The sequence below is a fragment of the Ruditapes philippinarum genome, unplaced genomic scaffold (genome assembly GCF_026571515.1).
Source record: "Ruditapes philippinarum isolate M1 unplaced genomic scaffold, ASM2657151v2 ctg11987_1_1_1_1, whole genome shotgun sequence".
Lineage (NCBI taxonomy): Eukaryota > Metazoa > Mollusca > Bivalvia > Venerida > Veneridae > Ruditapes > Ruditapes philippinarum.
In genome coordinates this window covers 3,172-22,400 of record NW_026863446.1, presented here as the reverse complement: position 1 = coordinate 22,400, position 19,229 = coordinate 3,172, and the positions used below count along the sequence as shown (strand labels likewise).

Genomic DNA, 19,229 nt, shown 5'->3' with positions numbered 1-19,229 from the left:
TGTTCTTTTTGTATGTAAATTGTATAAAAAAGCACCATTTTCCAGAGCCAACCGTTTAAGCACCATCTGTCTGATTCCAATGCAAATTCAATTTTGTACAACTGTGAAGGGTCCTCTTTGCACAATATAAAGCGCAAAGCCCAAACGCAAGAAATATGTCATAGACATTTCCGCATGGCATGGTCAATTTTTGTTTTAGTGTTTGGTTCTTTCTGTATGTCAATTGTATCAAAAATCACCATTTACCTGAGACAACAGTTTAAACACCATATGTCTGATTCAAATGCAAATTCAATTTTGTACAAATTTGGAGGGTCCTATTTGCACAATATAAAGCCCAAAGCCCTAACCCAAGAAATATGTCCTTGAGATTTCCGCGTGGAATGGTTGTTTTTTGTTACAGCGATTTGTTTCTTTCTGTATCAATTTTTTTTTAAAAAAGCATAATATTCCTGAGCCAACCGTTTAAGCACCATCTGTCTGATTCCAATGCAAATTTAATTTTGTGCAACTTTGGAGGGTCCTCTTTGCACAATATAAAGCCCAAAGCCGTAACCCAAGAATATGGCCTTGAGATTTCCGCATGGTATGGTCGTTTTTTGTTACAGCGACTTGTTCTTTCTGTATCAAATTTTTTTTAAAAAAAGCATCATATTCCTAAGGCAACCGTTTAAACACCATCTGTCTGATTCCAATGCAAGTTCAATTTTGTACAACTTTGGAGGGTCCTCTTTGCACAATATAAAGCGCATAGCCCTAACCCAAGAAATATGTCCTTGAGATTTCCGCGTTGCATGGTCATTTTTGTTACAGCGATTTGTTCTTTCTGTATATAAATTGTATAAAAAAGCACCATTTTCCAACGCCAACCGTTTAAACACCATCTGTCTGATTCAAATGCAAATTCGATTTTGTACAACTTGGAGGGTCCTCTTTGCACAATATAAAGCGCAAAGACCTAACCTAAGAAATATGTCCTTGAGATTTCCGCGTGGCATGGTCATTTTTTGTTACAGCGATTTGTTCTTTCTGTATATAAATTGTATAAAAAAGCACCATTTTCCAGAGCCAACCGTTTAAACACCATCTGTCTGATTCCAATGCAAATTCGATTTTGTACAACTTTGGAGGGTCCTCTTTGCACAATATAAAGCGCATAGCCCTAACCCAAGAAATATGTCCTTGAGATTTCCGCGTGGCATGGTCATTTTTTGTTACAGCGATTTGTTCTTTCTGTATATAAATTGTATAAAAAAGCACCATTTTCCAGAGCCAACCGTTTAAACACCATCTGTCTGATTCCAATGCAAATTCGATTTTGTACAACTTTGGAGGGTCCTCTTTGCACAATATAAAGCCCAAAGCCCTAACCCAAGAAATATGTCCAAGAGATTACCGTGTGGCATGGTCGTTTTTATCTCACAGCGATTTGTTCTTTCTGTATATAAATTGTATAAAAAGCACCATTTTCCTGAGCCAACCGTTTAAACACCATCTGTCTGATTCCAATGCAAATTCAATTTTGTACAACTTTGGAGGGTCCTCTTTGCACAATATAAAGCGCAAAGACCTAACCTAAGAAATATGTCCTTGAGATTTCCGCGTGGCATGGTCATTTTTTGTTACAGCGATTTGTTCTTTCTGTATATAAATTGTATAAAAAAGCACCATTTTCCAGAGCCAACCGTTTAAACACCATCTGTCTGATTCCAATGCAAATTCGATTTTGTACAACTTTGGAGGGTCCTCTTTGCACAATATAAAGCGCAAAGCCCTAATCCAAGAAATATGTCCTTGAGATTTCCGCGTGGCATGGTCATTTTTTGTTTCAGTGACTTGTTCTTTCTGTATGTAAATTGTATAAAAAAATCACCATTTTCTTGAGCCAACCGTTTAAACACCATATGTCTGATTCAAATGCAAATTCAATTTTGTACAACTTCGGATGGTCGTCTTTGCACAATATAAAGCCCAAAGCCCTAGCCCAAGAAATATATCATTGAGATTTCCGCGTGGCATGGTCATTTTTTGTTTCATTTATTTGTTTTTTTTGTGTGTGTAAATTGTATAAAAAAGCACCATTTTCCAGAGCCAACCGTTTAAGCACCATCTGTCTGATTCCAATGCAAATTCAATTTTGTACAACTGTGAAGGGTCCTCTTTGCACAATATAAAGCCCAAAGCCCAAACGCAAGAAATATGTCATAGACATTTCCGCATGGCATGGTCAATTTTTGTTTTAGTGTTTTGTTCTTTCTGTATGTCAATTGTATAAAAAATCACCATTTACCTGAGACAACAGTTTAAACACCATATGTCTGATTCAAATGCAAATTCAATTTTCTACAACTTTGGAGGGTCCTATTTGCATAATATAAAGCCCAAAGCCCTTACCCAAGAAATATGTCCTTGAGTTTTCCGCGTGGCATGGTCGTTTTTTGTTACAGCGATTTGTTTCTTTCTGTATCAATTTTTTTTAAAAAAGCATAATATTCCTGAGCCAACCGTTTAAGCACCATCTGTCTGATTCCAATGCAAATTTAATTTTGTGCAACTTTGGAGGGTCCTCTTTGCACAATATAAAGCCCAAAGCCGTAACCCAAGAATATGTCCTTGAGATTTCCGCATGGCATGGTCGTTTTTTTGTTACAGCGACTTGTTCTATCTGTATCAATTTTTAAAAAAAAAACAACATCATATTCCTAAGGCAACCGTTTAAACATCATCCGTCTGATTCCAATGCAAATTTGATTTTGTACAACTTTGGAGGGTCCTCTTTGCACAATATAAAGCCCAAAGCCCTAACCCAAGAAATATGTCCTTGAGATTTCTGCGTGTCCTGGTCATTTTTTGTTATAATGATTTGTTCTTTCTGTATGTAAATTTAATAAAAAAAAGCACCATTTTCCTGAGCCAACCGTTTAAGCACCTTCTGTCTGATTCCAATGCAAATTCAATTTTGTACAACTGTTAAGGCTGCTCTTTGCACAATATAAAGCGCAAATCCCTAACACGAGAAATATGTCCTTGAGATTTCTGCGTGGTTTGGTCGTTTTTTGTTACAGCGATTTGTTCTTTCTGTATATAAGTTGTATAAAAAAGCACCATTTTCCTGAGCCAACCGTTTAAACACCATCTGTCTGATTCAAATGTTAATATGATTTTGTACAACTTTAGAGGGTCGTCTTTGCACAATATAAAGCCCAAAGTCGTAACTTAATAAATATGTCCTTGAGATTTCCGCGTGGTTTGGTCGTTTTTTGTTACAGCGATTTGTTCTTTCTTTATATAAATTTTATAAAAAAGCACCATTTTCCTGAGCCAACCGTTTAAACACCATCTATCTGATTCCAATGCAAATTTTATTTTGTACAACTTTAGAGTGTACTGTTTGCACAATATAAAGCGCAAAGCCCTAACCCATGAAATATGTCCGAGAGATTTCCGCGTGCCATGGTCGTTTTTGCACCGCAGATTTGCTTTTTTTTTCTTATTATAACCGTAAACTCGACTGAAAAGGCAACATCTTAGAGAAAACATACTTCCCAAACTGAAATACTAATTACTTATTTACTTTCTTAATATGCAGGTATGTTTAGTGTGCCAAAAACGCACTTTACAGGATTTTCTGGTAAAAATTGAGGTCATGCACAGTTAGTTACTCTAAAATGAACGCTACGTACTTAAGAAATGTAATTATTAAGTTGATGACATCAGCTCAGATGATCTTTACAGCAATATAAGGCTTACAGCTCTACCACAAGAAAAGTTAGAGCAAGAGGACCGACGATTTGGTTGGGGTTTTTTTTTGTTTTGTTTTTTTTTTTGTAAATAAATTGCGTAAACTTTTGAAAATAATACACCATTTTCTTGAGACAATTTGCGGATTTGATTTTGTACAAGTTTGGAGGGTTTTCTTTGTACAATGTAAAGCCGAAAGCCCTATCCCAAGAAATATGTCCAGGAGGTGTTCGCATGGCATGGTCGTATTGTGTTTCAGCGATTTATTCTTTGTGTATGTAAATTGTATAAAAGAAACACCTTTTTTCTTAGCTAACCGTTTTAACACCATGTGTCTGATTCCAATACAAATTCAATTTTGTACAACTTTGGAGGGGTTTCGTTTCTGTGCACAAAATAAGACCCAAAGCTCTAGACTATGAAATTTGTCATAGATATTTCCGCGTGCCGTGGTCGTTTGGTGTTCCAGCGATCTGTTCTTTCTGTACATTAATTATAAAAACACCATTTTCTGAGACAACCGTTTAAACACCATTTCTCTGATTCCATTGCAAACTCGATTTTGTATCAACTTTTAGGGTCCAGCTTGCACCATGAGAGACCCAAAGTCTGAACGAAAGAAATGTGTCCGTGAGATTTCCGCATGGTCGTTTTTTGAACCGGCGATTTGATCTCTTTGTATATAAATTGCATAAATGTTCGGAAAAAGAACCAATTTCTCAAGCAAACCGTTCAAACATCATTTCTCTGATTCTATTGCAGATTCGATTTTGTATCAATTTGGAGCGTCTACTTTAAAGCCTAATTCATGAAATATGTCCGTGAGATTTCCCCATGACATGGTCGTTTTTTGAACCGGCGATTTGTTATTTCAGGGGGCCTTTAAATTACACAACTGCAAAAATGTACAAGACACTATTTAGATACGACTCAATAACATGTCACATTCTATTATGTGTTTAATTTGTGTTACAAAAGCCTACGATCAGCTAGCCGTCGCATTCAGTGCTTTCAGTGCTTTGATCTAGATTGCCATGTTAATGATTATTGATCTTTTTTTTATGATCAAATGAATTCAATGACAAGTTTCTCATGGAACATAAAACGTTTCATTACGCAAAACTGCCCGTTCTTTTGCGCAAAATGTCTGAAATCGGGAGATTGGTACGTTTAGCTTGCGATACCATAGGAACTCTTGAAAATTTAGGAATTTACTCGGTTTTAGGCAAACTCTACAATCACCTGATATACCAAAGAATTCCGTGTACCCTCCACTAAATTTCCAGGGTCTCTTAAAGTAACAAAAAAGTTATCTATAAAAATATTATTTAAATCGAGTATTACTCTCTTTGCCGATGTATGAAAAGCCACGTGGCTTGGCTACCAATGTAGAGTTGTTAAAATTTAATTGCAATACATTTTTGTTAGCCATTGAAGTAATAATGTATATAGGACATTCATAAACAGTTACTTTTCAGACCGCGCGTTATAGTGCAGTGGTAACACTGTCCGCCTATCAATTAATTGGTCGTGAGTTCGATCCCCCGCTGCTCCACTAAAAGAATGAAATAACAACAAGAGACTGACAAACCTGAACATAGAACTCTAAATACAAAACGAATAAAACATAAAACAAAGACTAAATGGTTACAAAATACATAGATACAGACAAAACTGACCATAATTTCAAAAGACATAACGGAAAAGAGGAAAACAAGGACATAACGGAACAGACAGCAAAAGACATACAAAAAGGAAAGTCATCCGGCAGATAACAACAAACACTTAACGGAGCATTCTCTGAATGGAACACAGGAAAAGACACGAAACGGTACTAACAAAACAAATTTAAGACACAAGAACATGAACGATACAGACAAGAGAAGAGTGAACGGAACATGGAAGGAGGACCGATAATAGAAGAACTAAATGGAATAAGTAATACTTAACAGACCATACAACAGTCCACTACTGATAGCAGAACAGAAAACACAGTGAACAGTACATGGCAAGGCAGTTTACGAAACAATAGAAAAACATAGAAAAGAAAACAAAGCAGAACATTCCAACAATGAAAAGACAATAAAAAAATAACAATAACAACAGCATAGTATCCCATGTGCACGAGATAGATAAAAACAAACACATGTCACCTTTGGACCACCGTAAGTAATAGCTATGTGTATATCAAGTAAACAGTTACAGATACCTTTTTAATCCGACTTTGCTTCGATGTCCCTTCAAGAGGTACACTCATAACATAATGTCCTATTCCCCAACCTTTAATACGTACGTAATAAGTAGTAACATTTATTAAAGTCACAGAGAAAAGATATCTAATTGTATCTGTTAATTTATAAGGAAACGCAATACAGAATAATAATAGGTATACCATTGCTATTATACTCATTTCAAGTACAATACATGTATAATACATCATTGGAAAACATGATAAGAATCAATCATACCTTTATTTTAAACCACTTTAGTATATATGTCTCAAAATGTCTCTAAACAATCCCTTATTACATAAAAAATATTTAGACGGATAGACTGTTCATCTAATGTCTCCAGTAATTTGTCAATTACTATGACATTTGTTCATGTTAATTCAAGTTCCTAATTTGTTGTATGAGTGACATTGAATGCCAAAAGACAATCCAAAGCGAGGTCTCAACCCAAGCCAGGCCTCAGATTAGCTTGCTATTTACCAAGGCTGATTTCATTATCAATCAGATTTTAGTGACAGTGACAGTGGTCAGCAAGGTCTCTTCCACAAGAGCTTGTTGTATACCAAGTCTGATTCCTAACTCTAATTATGGATCGGAAACCTTTTTCCATAGTTAATAACAGTGTCAATAAACTTGACTGTAGGTAGGTCGAGCGAGGTGTCTACATATGCTTGCTACATACCAAGTTTCATTACAATAAAGCCGTCCGGTTAGCTCAATAGGTAAAGCGTTGGACTGCAAATCGGGCGACCCGGGTTCGATTCCCGGACGGCTCAGGTCACTTTCGTTGTGATTGATCATGAAATCCTTTTTATGGTCATTCGCATTATACCACTGCTCTGGCATATACAGAAGTTTCAGTTCCTTGCGAAAGTGAAGGCAACGAGTACTGGTAAACTGCTTGACAGCCTGCCCAGGAACGATGCGGTGGTTGAACTGTGCTCTGGTGAATTCAATGTAGCTAAATATAATTTTCCACGGTTGAGCGGAAGCGAATTAGAGGAAAATTATTTTCCATTGGTCGAATAAAGTATCCTATTGCATAGTTTTGTGCACGAAGTTTTCGTGCTAAAGTAATGTGTAGTATTGGTCATTCAGCTTTGGACGATCGACTAGGCAATATCAGCTTAAATTAACTGTGTAGTGTGTAACTTGTATGTCCTTGGAATGTCGGAAGAAAACTTGGACAATTCACCACGTGGTCTTGACTTGCAAGCAGAAGGCAGCTCTCATGGTTTTCATAATCAACTACAGCTTGTTTTGGATGAACTGCGTTCACATAGGCAGGATTTTCAAACGTTAAGAGACGAAGTTCAAGGCAAGTCACGATCTTTATCTTCAGAAGTTGATAAATTAAAATCAGAGAAAGATTTAACATGGAAATTTGAAGGACACAAGATTAAGCAGGTTAAGTGGGGAATACAAAACGGCAAATATCAGTATAGCTGTGAACTTTTAGAAGAGGTTTAAGCTTAGTTAAGAACGTAGCAAGCATATCCGAATAGCTGACACAAGTACGGCAGACACGGTCAGAAATTATGTCAGCAATCCAGTTGCGAGTGATGAAGATGATGAAGCGAAAATCACCAGAGCTGAGAACAAGGCTCTCAAACGAAAGAAAAAGAAACAAGGCGGAAAATTTCCCGCCAATAAACGTTCTGCTTCTCCGAGATAATTATACTTCTATGGATTTTGCTGTTCCAGTACGTAATAACCCCGGGTTCTATGGTTCATCATCGAGGATTGCTTCCGGAGGATTCGGTAGAGGGAGTCTTTTTCGCCCCTATCTCAGAGGACCACGTTTCATTAACGTTTCAGAGAACTATGGCTCGGCCGCTACAGGACCCTGTTTCGCTTGTGGAGAATTCGGACATTTCCGACGAGACTGTCCTTTCACAGCCAAATCACTCGGGAACCAGTCAACAGTCAAAAAATGAAGTTGTGTATAAAGATGAGTATCAATTTGATTATACTATGTTTACACATGACTTTCATGAGTATGAACAAGGTCAAAAATGTATAATAGTTAAAGGTAGACTGAGAAAAAATATTCAATGTTGGCGTGACATAGGCGCGTCTGATTTTATTTTAGACGTATTGAAATTTGGTTATAAAATTTCATTTTATTCAACACCTACTATTACTTTTTTGTAAAAATAATAAATCTGCTTTATCTGAACCAGAATTTGTTTCATGTGCCATTAAAGATTTGTTAGATAGATCTCTTATTGTACGTTGTTCTAGTCCTCCACGAGTTGTTAATCCATTAACTGTATCTATTCAGAATAGTGGTAAAAAGAGATTGATTTTAGATCTTCGTAATGTGAATAAACATTTATGGAAGCAATCAGTGAAATTTGAAGATTTAAGGATAGCTTCATCGTATTTGCAAAAGGGATCCTTTATGATTAAATTTGATATTACTAGTGCTTATCATTTCATTGAAATTTTTTAACCACACACTGAATTTTTGGGATTTTCTTGGGTTAGAGATGACGGTCAAGTGATTTTTTTATAAGTTTCTTGTTTTACCGTTTGGGTTATCGAGTGCGTGTTACATTTTTACAAAAGTAACTAGACCTTTAATTGCAAAATGGAGAAGTGAAGGAAAATTGGTATTAACTTTTTAGACGATGGTTTGGGTTGTGCGAGCGATTATGAAAAAGCATTGTTGCTTAGTAATTAGGTTAAACAAGATCAGTTATTGTCAGGATTTATTTCGAATGTAAATAAATGTGTTTGGCTTCCAACACAGGTTTTGCATTTTTAGGGGCCATTTTGAATTCTAAAGATGGAATTATAATGGTTTCCGAGGAAAGAATAAATAAGGCTAAGTTAACTGATTCTCAGTTATTGTATGATTTGAAGGAACATAGGCGTGTGCCAGTTAGGAAAGTTATAGGTCATGTGACACAGATAATGACCCGTTATTTGAGTATTGACATTTTACATTCTCTATCATGGGATTCTTACATTTGTCTTTCTCAGGAAAGTTTTAAGCAAATTAAGTTTTGGATTGAACAGTTAGATAATGTTAATTCCCGGAACATTTTCCAGTCTCAGATTTGTTCAAGAGTAGTTTACAGTGATGCTTCATCACTAGGATTTGCTGTTTATGAAGTAAATACTATAAACGGTGTTTCCCATGGTCAATGGTCCCCAGAAGAGAGTAAAAAATCCTCTACTTGGAGGGAACTGTTTGCAGTGTATTCTGTACTTCGATCACTTACTCATGTGTTAATGAATCAGCGTGTAAAATAGTTTTCAGATAATCAGGGTGTTGTTTCAATAGTTACTAAAGGTTCCATGAACGAAGAATTACAAGAGATTTCTTTAGATATTTTTAAATTATGTCTATGTAAGTCTATTTCTCTTGAAATAGAGTGGATACCTCGTTTACTTAATGAAAAAGCAGATTATCTGTCAAAAATTGTAGAAAATGATGATTGGGGTATATCACTAGAAATTTTTGTTTTAATTGAAAAACAATTTGGAAAAATGAGTATAGACTGGTTCGCTTCAGAATATAATCATATTGCCGCGTTTTTATTCCAAGTTTTGGCATCCTAGTTCTCAAGGTGTAGATGCTTTTACAGTAAGTTGGGCTGGAGAATTTGGATTATTTGTTTCCCCTTTTTATCTTATTCACAGGGTTTTGAATAAGATGATTTTAGATCGGGCACAGGGAATATAATTGGCCGTTATTATGCCAAAATGGTTGTTTTATTAACATAATTAAAGAATTTATTATGTTGCCTACGGAGGCTAAATATTACACGAAATGTAAGAATGGTCATGGAATTTTTGGAAATATCGATTTAAAATTCGGTATGTTGGCTTTACGGGTTAATTTTTAGGGGAATTTACTCTGACAGAGTCATAAACCTAGTAATATTGAGTAGTTTCCCTTGATTCATGATGTTTTTGTAGATATTATTAAATGGTACAGATTTCGCTTTATTTTGTTCTCTTGATATACATTAAAAATTTGCTTACTAGAGCGGTTTTAAATATTATGCTCGCTGGAGCGGATTTTTCATTGACCCTGTTAATAAAAATAATACTTGCTCACTGGAGTGTATTTTTATATTTTGCTCACTGGAGCTGTAAGAATAAAAAAACTCACTGGACTTTATTTAATAGTATTTTGCTCACTGGAGCTGTAAGAACAAAAAACTCACTGGAGTTAATAGTATTTTGCTCACTGGAGCGGTTTAATTATTTGCTCACTGGGGCTGTAATCGGAATTTATGAAATAGTATTTTGCTCACTGGAGTCGATGTTAAGATCAATTTGCTTTCTGGAGCTGTTTTTGATATAAATGTTCAGTTTAATTTTCACTTAACTTGCTGAATGGAGTTTTTTCTTAGCCATTTGGATTGTTTAAAATATAAGTATTATATCTTATCATATTGAAGAAAGTTTGTATTCATGTTATCGTATCAATTTAGATCAATTATTATGTTTTAAGTTCTATTAGACTCGTGATAATTTTAATTATAAAATTAATTGTACACGATATAACACGAAATGTTTCCTTATAAATCCATACATATTACATGTATTAAGGAATTACATAATAAGAAGTAACAAAGTGTTATTAGAATCATATTGATGTATTTCACAGTAAGCATGTTTTGAACATTTGTTTTTATTAAATTTTTCTCAATTTAAATCTGTTTTTGCAGATTCATAAGGACGATATTGATGAATTGCCACCGGTTTTGGCGGATAAGATTGACCTACTCCCAGACATTTTGAAGAAGTCAAGAACGGCTAATACTTGTAAGAAATATGAGTTGGCATTTAATCGTTGGATAAAGTGGGGTTTGTTTAATTCTTTAGGGAGTGGGGATTTCTTACCTGCTAAAACTTTAACTGTGGCACTTTATTCATCTTCATTAATTCAAACTGCGCGTACTCCTGCTCCTGTAATAACAGCTTTTTACGCTATTAAATGGTTCCATGATTTGAATGGTTTAGTTTCCCCTACTGATTCTAAAGTTAATATAAATATTTTAGAAGCGGCTAAAAGAATTTTAGCAAAACCTGTAAACAGTAAAGAGCCAATTACAGTTAAAATTTTTTGGCTGTTTATAATTCTCTTTACGAAAAGAAAAATATTAAAAATCAAAGAATCATATGTGCTATTATTTTAGCTTATGCAGGTTTTTTGCGCAGTGCTGAATTATTGAATATAAATGTATCGGATATAGTGTTTGAACAGTCATATATGGCTATTTATATTGAGAAAAGTAAAACAGATGTATATAGAGATGGTCATTGGTTGGTGATTGCGAAAACGGGAACTCTATTATGTCCTTGTGAAAATGTGTTAAAATATATAAAATGGGCAGAGCTTAATGGTGAAGATTTTCTTTTATGTAATTTGTCAAAAACGAAATCAGGATATAGAGTGAGAAATGCACGCTGTAGAACTTCTTTCACGAACTTGCGTGAGATGTTTTTAAACGCTTTGAAACCACATGTATCTGATATAAGTAAATATTCATTACATTCTTTACGAAGCGGTGGTGCTACCGCTGCTGCAAATAGTGAATGTGGAATTAAAGAACGTATGTTTAAGAGACATGGTCGTTGGGTCAGCCAAAAAGCGAAAGATGGTTACATTAAAGACAATTTAAAGGAGCGTTTAGCCGTTTCTTTATCTTTAGGACTATAAATATTATATTGGAAAAATGTCAGTATTTTGATCTGTTACATTATTAAGGAGCAATATTTGCCAATTTTTAATTTTGTTTTCCCGTTCTTTAAATTCACACTGATCGTCCAAGTGCTCCATACATATAATACATTTTCAAATAGTATTACAAATGTATATTGTTTGTTGTTTATTGTAAAGATATAGTATGAGTTAAGAGGAAATATAATTTTCCACGGTTGAGCGAAAGCGAATTAGAGGAAAATTATTTTCCATCGGTCGAATAAAGTATCCTATTGCATAGTTTTGTGCACGAAGTTTTCGTGCTAAAGTAATGTGTAGTATTGGTCATTCAGCTTTGGACGATCGACTAGGCAATATCAGCTTAAAAAATTAAAAAATTGGCAAGAAATGTGTTTTGAATAAAGGTTTCAGTGTTAACCATCTAGATGAAATATATTTTGTAAGATGATTTTATTATCTGAATTTAAGATTATTGTCTATGAATGTGTTAAAATGAATATATATGTTTTGATGCATTTATTATAGTAACTATGTAGTGTTACATAAATAATTGAAATGTGAATGTATTACACACTACACACTGATCGTCCAAGTGCTCCATACATATAATACATTTTCAAATAGTATTATATTGTTTGTTGTTTATTGTAAGGATATAGTATGAGTTAAGAGGAACTGTCGTGATCCGGAGTGAAAACTACCAACACCACCACCACAGTTTCATTACAATAATATCTCGTTTATAACTCTTAGACTATAGTTATCGTTGGAAACCATGTTTCTATTTTAAGTAAAAGTAGCTTTGACCTTGACCGTAGGGGACCAAAAAGTAAGGTCGAAGTCTCCACAAAATCATACTTATACTAAGCTTGATTATATTATCTCATTCCTATCAGAAACCATTTTTCTAATTTTTGTAACATTAACCTTGACATTTGAGCTTCAGTCTAAACAGATATTTCAAAGAAATTGATAGAAAAAAATGACAGCCTTTATGACCCTCCATGATGCAGAAAAAAAAACAGTTTACACGTGAAGATATAAAATGTTAAAACTCTTTATAAACGAAATCAATATGAAACACTATTTATTCATGTGAAGAGAAAAAAAAGAAAATGACACCACAAACAGCAGCCGTGTATATTAATTGAGTTAGTTGTAAAGATTTTTTTTGACATTCATAATTATGGTCCTATATAAATGATTGTTTGGAAACATAGGCCATATAACAAGTCGGAAATGATTATTACGAATTATTACAGCAATCCTTATTATTTAGAGAAAAAAAGTCATTTAAGATTTCTTCATAAATCGACAACAGTTGTGTTTATAAAACTATATAAATGTCGCGATTATCCAATGAAAATCGGCGTTAGAAAATTAAACATGCAGTATTTTTATAAACTTAGCAAGTGATAAAATATACTTTAAATCAATTTTAATTACATGTAAAGCATATGAATATAATAAAAATCAATTTTAAATACATGCAATGCATATGAATATATTTATTATAAATTAAAAATTCAATTAATTAAAAATTCTAACATTGACGTTACAATTTAATATTGCACGACCTTGGGACTGCTTATGGCAAATAACCGTCCGGCTGGATCTTGATTCGATTTTAAGATGATGCAAGTCACTTTTGTTGTGATTCTTTCGTTGCAATCGTATAACATGTTGACCTGGCACAAAGGTATTTAATTAATCAAGCATCATAAGGGATGGAATAGATCAGAAAACTATCGCTATATTCAGCGTCTTTTCTGCAAGTATCAGCGTTTTTTGTGACAATAAATTATGACAACAAGAAGTCCAATAAGAACAAAAACTCCTCCAATCACGGCAAGTACGATCCACCATGTCCCATCTCCAGAACTAAAATAATAAAACATATAAATTACGAAATAGTTGTGTAAAATAGATATAAAGATTTTTTGACAGGTTAAATAGCCATTTACAAACGTTTTTTTGCATATATAACCCGAGCCGATATTGAAAATAGCCATATACCGGGTAACCTGTAAATTTATAAATTTATAATACGACAACCTTCTTTTTTTTAGAGAAAAAAGGGGGAAAACCTCAGATATTGAAAGCAGACAAAAGTAGTTTATATAAACGCCGAAAAGGGATATTACAAACGTGCAGTAATATAGGGACAGAGAGTTCTTCAGCTTTAATTACGTTAACAAATAGTCCAGTGGTAATTGCATAAATGCGGAACGCGAAACAAGCTGTATTGTGATTAAAATTACAAATAGTTAGAATGATAAGAAACTTTCATCTTTTTATCTTTTTCTAAACTATATTATACGCTATAAATTGTCTGGTACGTGCCCTTCTAGGAGTATTGTCTATATGATGTTCCAATGGTGTTACAGATATAGATCTATATGTAACACGTTTCTGATTATCAATTTCGCCATTAATTTGACATTTTTTTAAATTCTAGTGATGCTTGCGTCTGGTCATATTTTTTTTAAATTTCAACGGAAATAATTTCACATGTAAAAATTAATAAAAAAGGACATTATACATTTTATACAAACTTCACGAAAGGAATCACATTCCACCCATCACAGTACCTTCTGCCGTTTGGCTCATTTTGTTCAAATTATCATAAAGCACCCGTTTACTATATAAAAATTATACTATACATCTATTATATATGTATTATACATGTATATAGTTAACGGTTGCTGGGGGATTATTTTATGATTATTTGACCTCGACGATTATTCATAATAATTCTACCACGTGACTTTCCGATAACAAGAAATCAAAGGGAGTTAGTAACGAATGTTCAATGGAAAATAAAGTATGATTGAATTACAAATAGTCAAAACAAACTGAATAAATTTAAAAATGCCCATTGTCAATCGACTACATCAAATTTGAAATATGGACAACAGGCATACAGTTCCTAAAAACATACACCTTGACGATTATGCATAATAGTAAACAATACATCAAATACAACAATGAATGTAAATTTATATTAAAACTTTGTGAAATTCATTTGTAATTCGAATGGTTATTTTTTAGGTTATTTGACATTAAAGAAATTGTATAATCTATCTGTGTTTTACATGAATCTACCTACCCACTTGAGCCACTTGAACCTCCTGCTCCCCCGCCCCTATATCTACCACCACGCCCGCCTCCACGACCGCCACCTCTACAGTCCGCTTGAAAATCTAGATAAAAAGAAAATAAACAAATATTTAAATAAATAAACGACAATTACATTGTTGTATAACAATTAACAACTCATCCTCGAGGGTTTTTTTTATAAAACTCATTTTATTTTATTTTTCTTTCAGCAGATTCTTTGATTTAACTTTTATTACAGAAATGAATAATAAATAAATAAATAAATAGATAAATAAATAAATAAATAAATAAATAAATAAATAAATAAATAAATAAAATAAACGCACCTTGCAATATAACAGCAAATGTAGTTATAAAAACAAACAATTTTATGTAAAAACATCCATGTTCCATGCTTGAAACAGAAAGTATTACAAAATTACACAAAACTGTTCTATTCACTTCCTCATGTTCCTTTTTATTCAAAATTTTACTATTTCGAAATACCCCACCCGGTAATTCCCTTTACGTTTCGAAATAAAACAATCCGTCGTCAGATGATTAGCTTTTAAATCTTAAATGCGCTATCTTGGATATTGAAATATTTTGCTGGTCAGATAAGCTTTTAAATTTTAAACGCGCTATCTTGGATATTGAAATATTTGGCATTTTGACATTTTATCATTTAAACGATATTTTAAAGTATTTCTAAATTATAAAATTATTATTCATAATCTACTAAATGTACTAACGTCAACTTGAATAAGGACCTTCAAGTGCGTAGTGTTGGTTTATATACTGTAGAATTAGTTTAAGGCGAGATGATTATCTTTCAATCATAATTGAGCCGCGCCATGACAAAACCTACATAGTGCGTTTGCGACCAGCATGGATCTAGACCAACCAGCGCATCTGCGCAATCTGATCAGGATCCATGCCGTTCGCCATCAGTTTCTCTACTTGTAATACGACTTGTAAGCGAACAGCATGGTTCCTGATCAGACTGCGCGGATGCGCAGGCTGCAGTCTGGATCCATGATGGTCGCAAACGCAATATGTTGGTTTTGCCACGGCGCGGCTCATATACAAATGACTTAACCCTTCGTGATAAACTTCGCAAACTGGCAAAACCATTTAAACTGCCACCATAGAACATTTAAGTTCATTCATATTGTTTATAAATTTAACTTTTATAATACATAATTTATATTTGGTTTCGGGGACTCATTATTCCTATCTGCTAGAGTGGTTTCATGGCATGTCAGGTTTTATCAAAATAAACATTACAGCTTTGTTGTGATTTGAGAATCTCGTGAAAATATTCACTAATATTGTCCAACAATATTGACCTGACACTTCATTAACTTTCGTAAAGGTCATTTGAATAAACACAGACCAGTATCTATCGAATTCAATCGATACATTTGCTAATTTTACTCGTCAGTGTGTTGTGGTATTGGTATAGATGTCGGACTACCGATCTGAAGGTCTCCGGTGCGATTCTTTACCAACATCACGTTATTTTGTTTTAATTTACTTGCAAGAATTAACTTGAAGTCGTTTTACTACACCTGGTTTTAGAATACCTTTTTAGTGGCGTTTTTATACACAATTAAATAAAAATAAACCTTAGTTCAAGTTTCTTATGTCGGCTGATGTAATTAAGATTTTTTCGTCACTGGATCCGAACAAATCAGCTATTACCAATAATCGTCCTCATTCAAAGTTTGACGAAATGGACAGAAACCTTTCAATTGTTTGTATTTTTCGCGTGCATGACGGGCGACCAAAAGAAGAAAGGTCGAATTACAAGAAAGAATCACCATGATTGTTTGTCATTCATTTCATGACCCTTACAAAACTGTAAAAATGCATGGTACGTATCAGTCAAAATAGTTTTTTACAACTTCAACCCTACTTTTTTTGTTTTATGATTTTTTCCATAGTGATATTTCTCAGTAGACACCATCAGTGTGCGATGTAGTGAAGAGTGGCCGCGTGGCCAACGGACCAAATAATAATTGCTGACCGCGTGGATTCTAACCCTGTCAAATCCAAGCCGTTGTTACCTCGCGCAACAAACTTAATATTCATTCTTAGTTCTGGTTAAGTTCCAAGAACGGATTCGAAAATGTTTAAATAAGCTACAATCCAACTAAAATAAATTTGAATTTACTATAATATGTACGGTGTCCTGTTAGGATCATCGCGATACACACATAACTTGAAACAACGATCTACGAAATAGTGATCATGATGAAAAGTCAAAATAACGGAAGAACAAGTGTGAAAAGACGAATTAGATAAGGTACGATGATGAAAAGTCGATTATACCTTAGAAATAACGAAACCACGATGGTGAAAACACGATACAATTTCCTATCTTCACCATCGAACTTCCGAGCTTTCACAACCGCGCTTTCGTTGTTTCGTTCGTAGACAAAAATGTACGTGCCATGTTATGCACGATGCTATAAAATATATTAAAAGTACGTGTATATACAAAGAGAAAAAAAGATATATTTCTGTTGTTTTTTTAAAATCAATCGATAAAGTAGAAAATATACAGTTTGATAGAGGTAGAAGACATGGTGGTTCTTGGTACGGAGTATCTAAATGTGGTTGCCTGTTGAGGTAGATAAGTTGTAAAGTGTTATTGATGATAGTTGGTTTCATTACAATTTGATTTCATTCCTTCATTTTTCCAAAACATTCTGGAAACAGATACATATATTACAAAATTAAAGAAAAAATGTAAATGTTAGTACAAAGTATAGACTATGGACGAGACATTTATTTCATATCTAAAAAGATACAGTTTCCGATTTTCGTATTCGTAAGCACAGAATATTCTTAGACTCTTCACATACAAATTACTGTATGGTTTCATGATCGATAGTTTTGTATTGATTTTAATGCAAATATTTTATATCAGACATTTATTCTAGTAAGGCAAACATTCAAACATGTTAAACAAGTACTAACCATTTTCTTACATAATGCTTGAAGTTACTCTTGAGAATCTGTAGTGTGCCCATCAGAAGTTTGACTTCCTGTCTGACTACCGGAAGTCTGTCCATTTAGATTATTCATGTTAGAATTCATTGCGTTGATTTGATTTGGGTTGAATCCGGAACTTCCACCATCACTAGTTTGGAAATTATTCACAGCATTGGCGTCAAACTTAGCATTGGCGTTTTGCATAGTTGACTCCAGTTTCTGGAGATTCAGCTTAGATTGTTGCTGGTACATAGCATTCGGATCAAAACTTCCGCTTCCTGAACTGGACCCACTTCCAGACATACTGGAACCAGGCGCACTAGAACTACTTCCACTTCCGGATCCACTGCCTGAGACGGATGACCCTGAACTACTTCCAGAAGAACTGGAACTACTTCCCGATGTAGATGAACTTCCTGCCCCGGAGGTTCCAGTCTGATGGGAGCTTATATATTGTTGCATTAGCTGAGACTGTTGCTGGTATAGTGCATTGGCGTCAAACCCTCCAGTTCCTGAGCCACTAGCGCCTGAACTTGAACTGCTGGAACTACTTTGAGAAGCTGTGCCGGAACCAGATGAAACGCCATTTTGACCCAGGAATTGTTGCGCTTGTTGTGACATTTGATTGTACAAAGCGTTAGGATCAAACGATCCAAAGTCGGTTGCTCGCTTTACATCTGAAATATAAGGCGTCCTAATCTATATGATTTTTCTAGCCACGAAAAGTATAATTTGTTAAATGAATTGAGTTTTCACTATATTGTGTTTTTAACAGATTCAGATGATTTTATTGCCAATGCAAAATAACATTTCAATAAGCTTTTTTAGTAGTTCAATTTCATTTTTTTTTCTTCAGACTTCGGCCAAGTCTGGCTGACATAGTTTATATTACCAAAACCTTGCGACAGTCTTCTATACTTTGACAGCTGGACAGTTAACCTTATCAGGTAACCTTGCATGATTCATACGCCAAACGGTTTCAGTTGTAAATAAATTGTCAATAAAAAAGAAATAATTTACCATGCAATGGAAAGGCAATTGCTACACCGAGCAATAAAACTACAGCAGTTGCATATCGAAGCATCACTTTAACGAAAAACGAATTACTCAAACAGAAATGTTAAAAGATATCAACTTATCTTTGTTCCTTTTCAGTATTTGAACTTTTAACTTTGAGTTTATATTAAGACTTTACTGATAAGATGTATAGATGTATATGTATATAGAAATATTTATAGATAAGTCCAATATTTTTATATTGTCATCATCTATTTAATTTTTTTTTATATCCCGATCTTGATCTTTTAAAAGGTTCTTAAAACCACCTAATTCTAGTGCCAATAGTTTAAAAACCATTTGTCTGATTCCGTTGCAGATGGGCCCTTGCATTAGTTCGGAGGAGGTTCTTCTTTACAGCAATATAGGGTACATATCTCCAGCCATGAGAGTATCGCATGGCATTGTAGTTTGTT

General features: G+C 34.1%; 2 protein-coding genes across 3 annotated transcripts; both read right to left on the bottom strand.

Moving 5' to 3' along the window:
- Positions 1–13,129: 13,129 nt before the first annotated feature.
- LOC132722119 (uncharacterized) lies at positions 13,130–15,497 on the bottom strand. The gene is made up of 3 exons (XM_060706554.1): positions 15,105–15,497; positions 14,768–14,861; positions 13,130–13,539 (listed from the first exon to the last, which is right to left on the bottom strand). Exons 1-3 carry the CDS (start codon positions 15,169–15,171, stop codon positions 13,437–13,439), a joined length of 264 nt encoding a protein of 87 aa, XP_060562537.1. The 5' UTR covers positions 15,172–15,497; the 3' UTR covers positions 13,130–13,436.
- A 1,795-nt stretch (positions 15,498–17,292) lies between these two features.
- Positions 17,293–18,946, bottom strand: LOC132722118 (counting factor 45-1-like; the record flags this gene model as incomplete). 2 transcript variants are annotated; one of them, XM_060706552.1, is given in 3 exon segments in its annotated part: positions 17,293–17,471; positions 17,743–18,434; positions 18,778–18,946. In XM_060706552.1, coding segments are annotated over 2 exon segments (732 nt in total). In that variant the 3' UTR covers positions 17,293–17,471; positions 17,743–17,766.
- Positions 18,947–19,229: the final 283 nt, after the last annotated feature.

Excerpts from the sequence above, each read along its gene's own strand:
- LOC132722119 (XM_060706554.1), bottom strand. The coding sequence starts at position 15,171 with ATGGAACATGGATGTTTTTACATAAAATTGTTTGTTTTTATAACTACA. Across the intron at positions 14,862-15,104 it reads ATTTGCTGTTATATTGCAAG|ATTTTCAAGCGGACTGTAGA; the intron begins GTGCGTTTATTT and ends CTTTTTATCTAG. Across the intron at positions 13,540-14,767 it reads GGTTCAAGTGGCTCAAGTGG|TTCTGGAGATGGGACATGGT; the intron begins GTAGGTAGATTC and ends TTATTATTTTAG.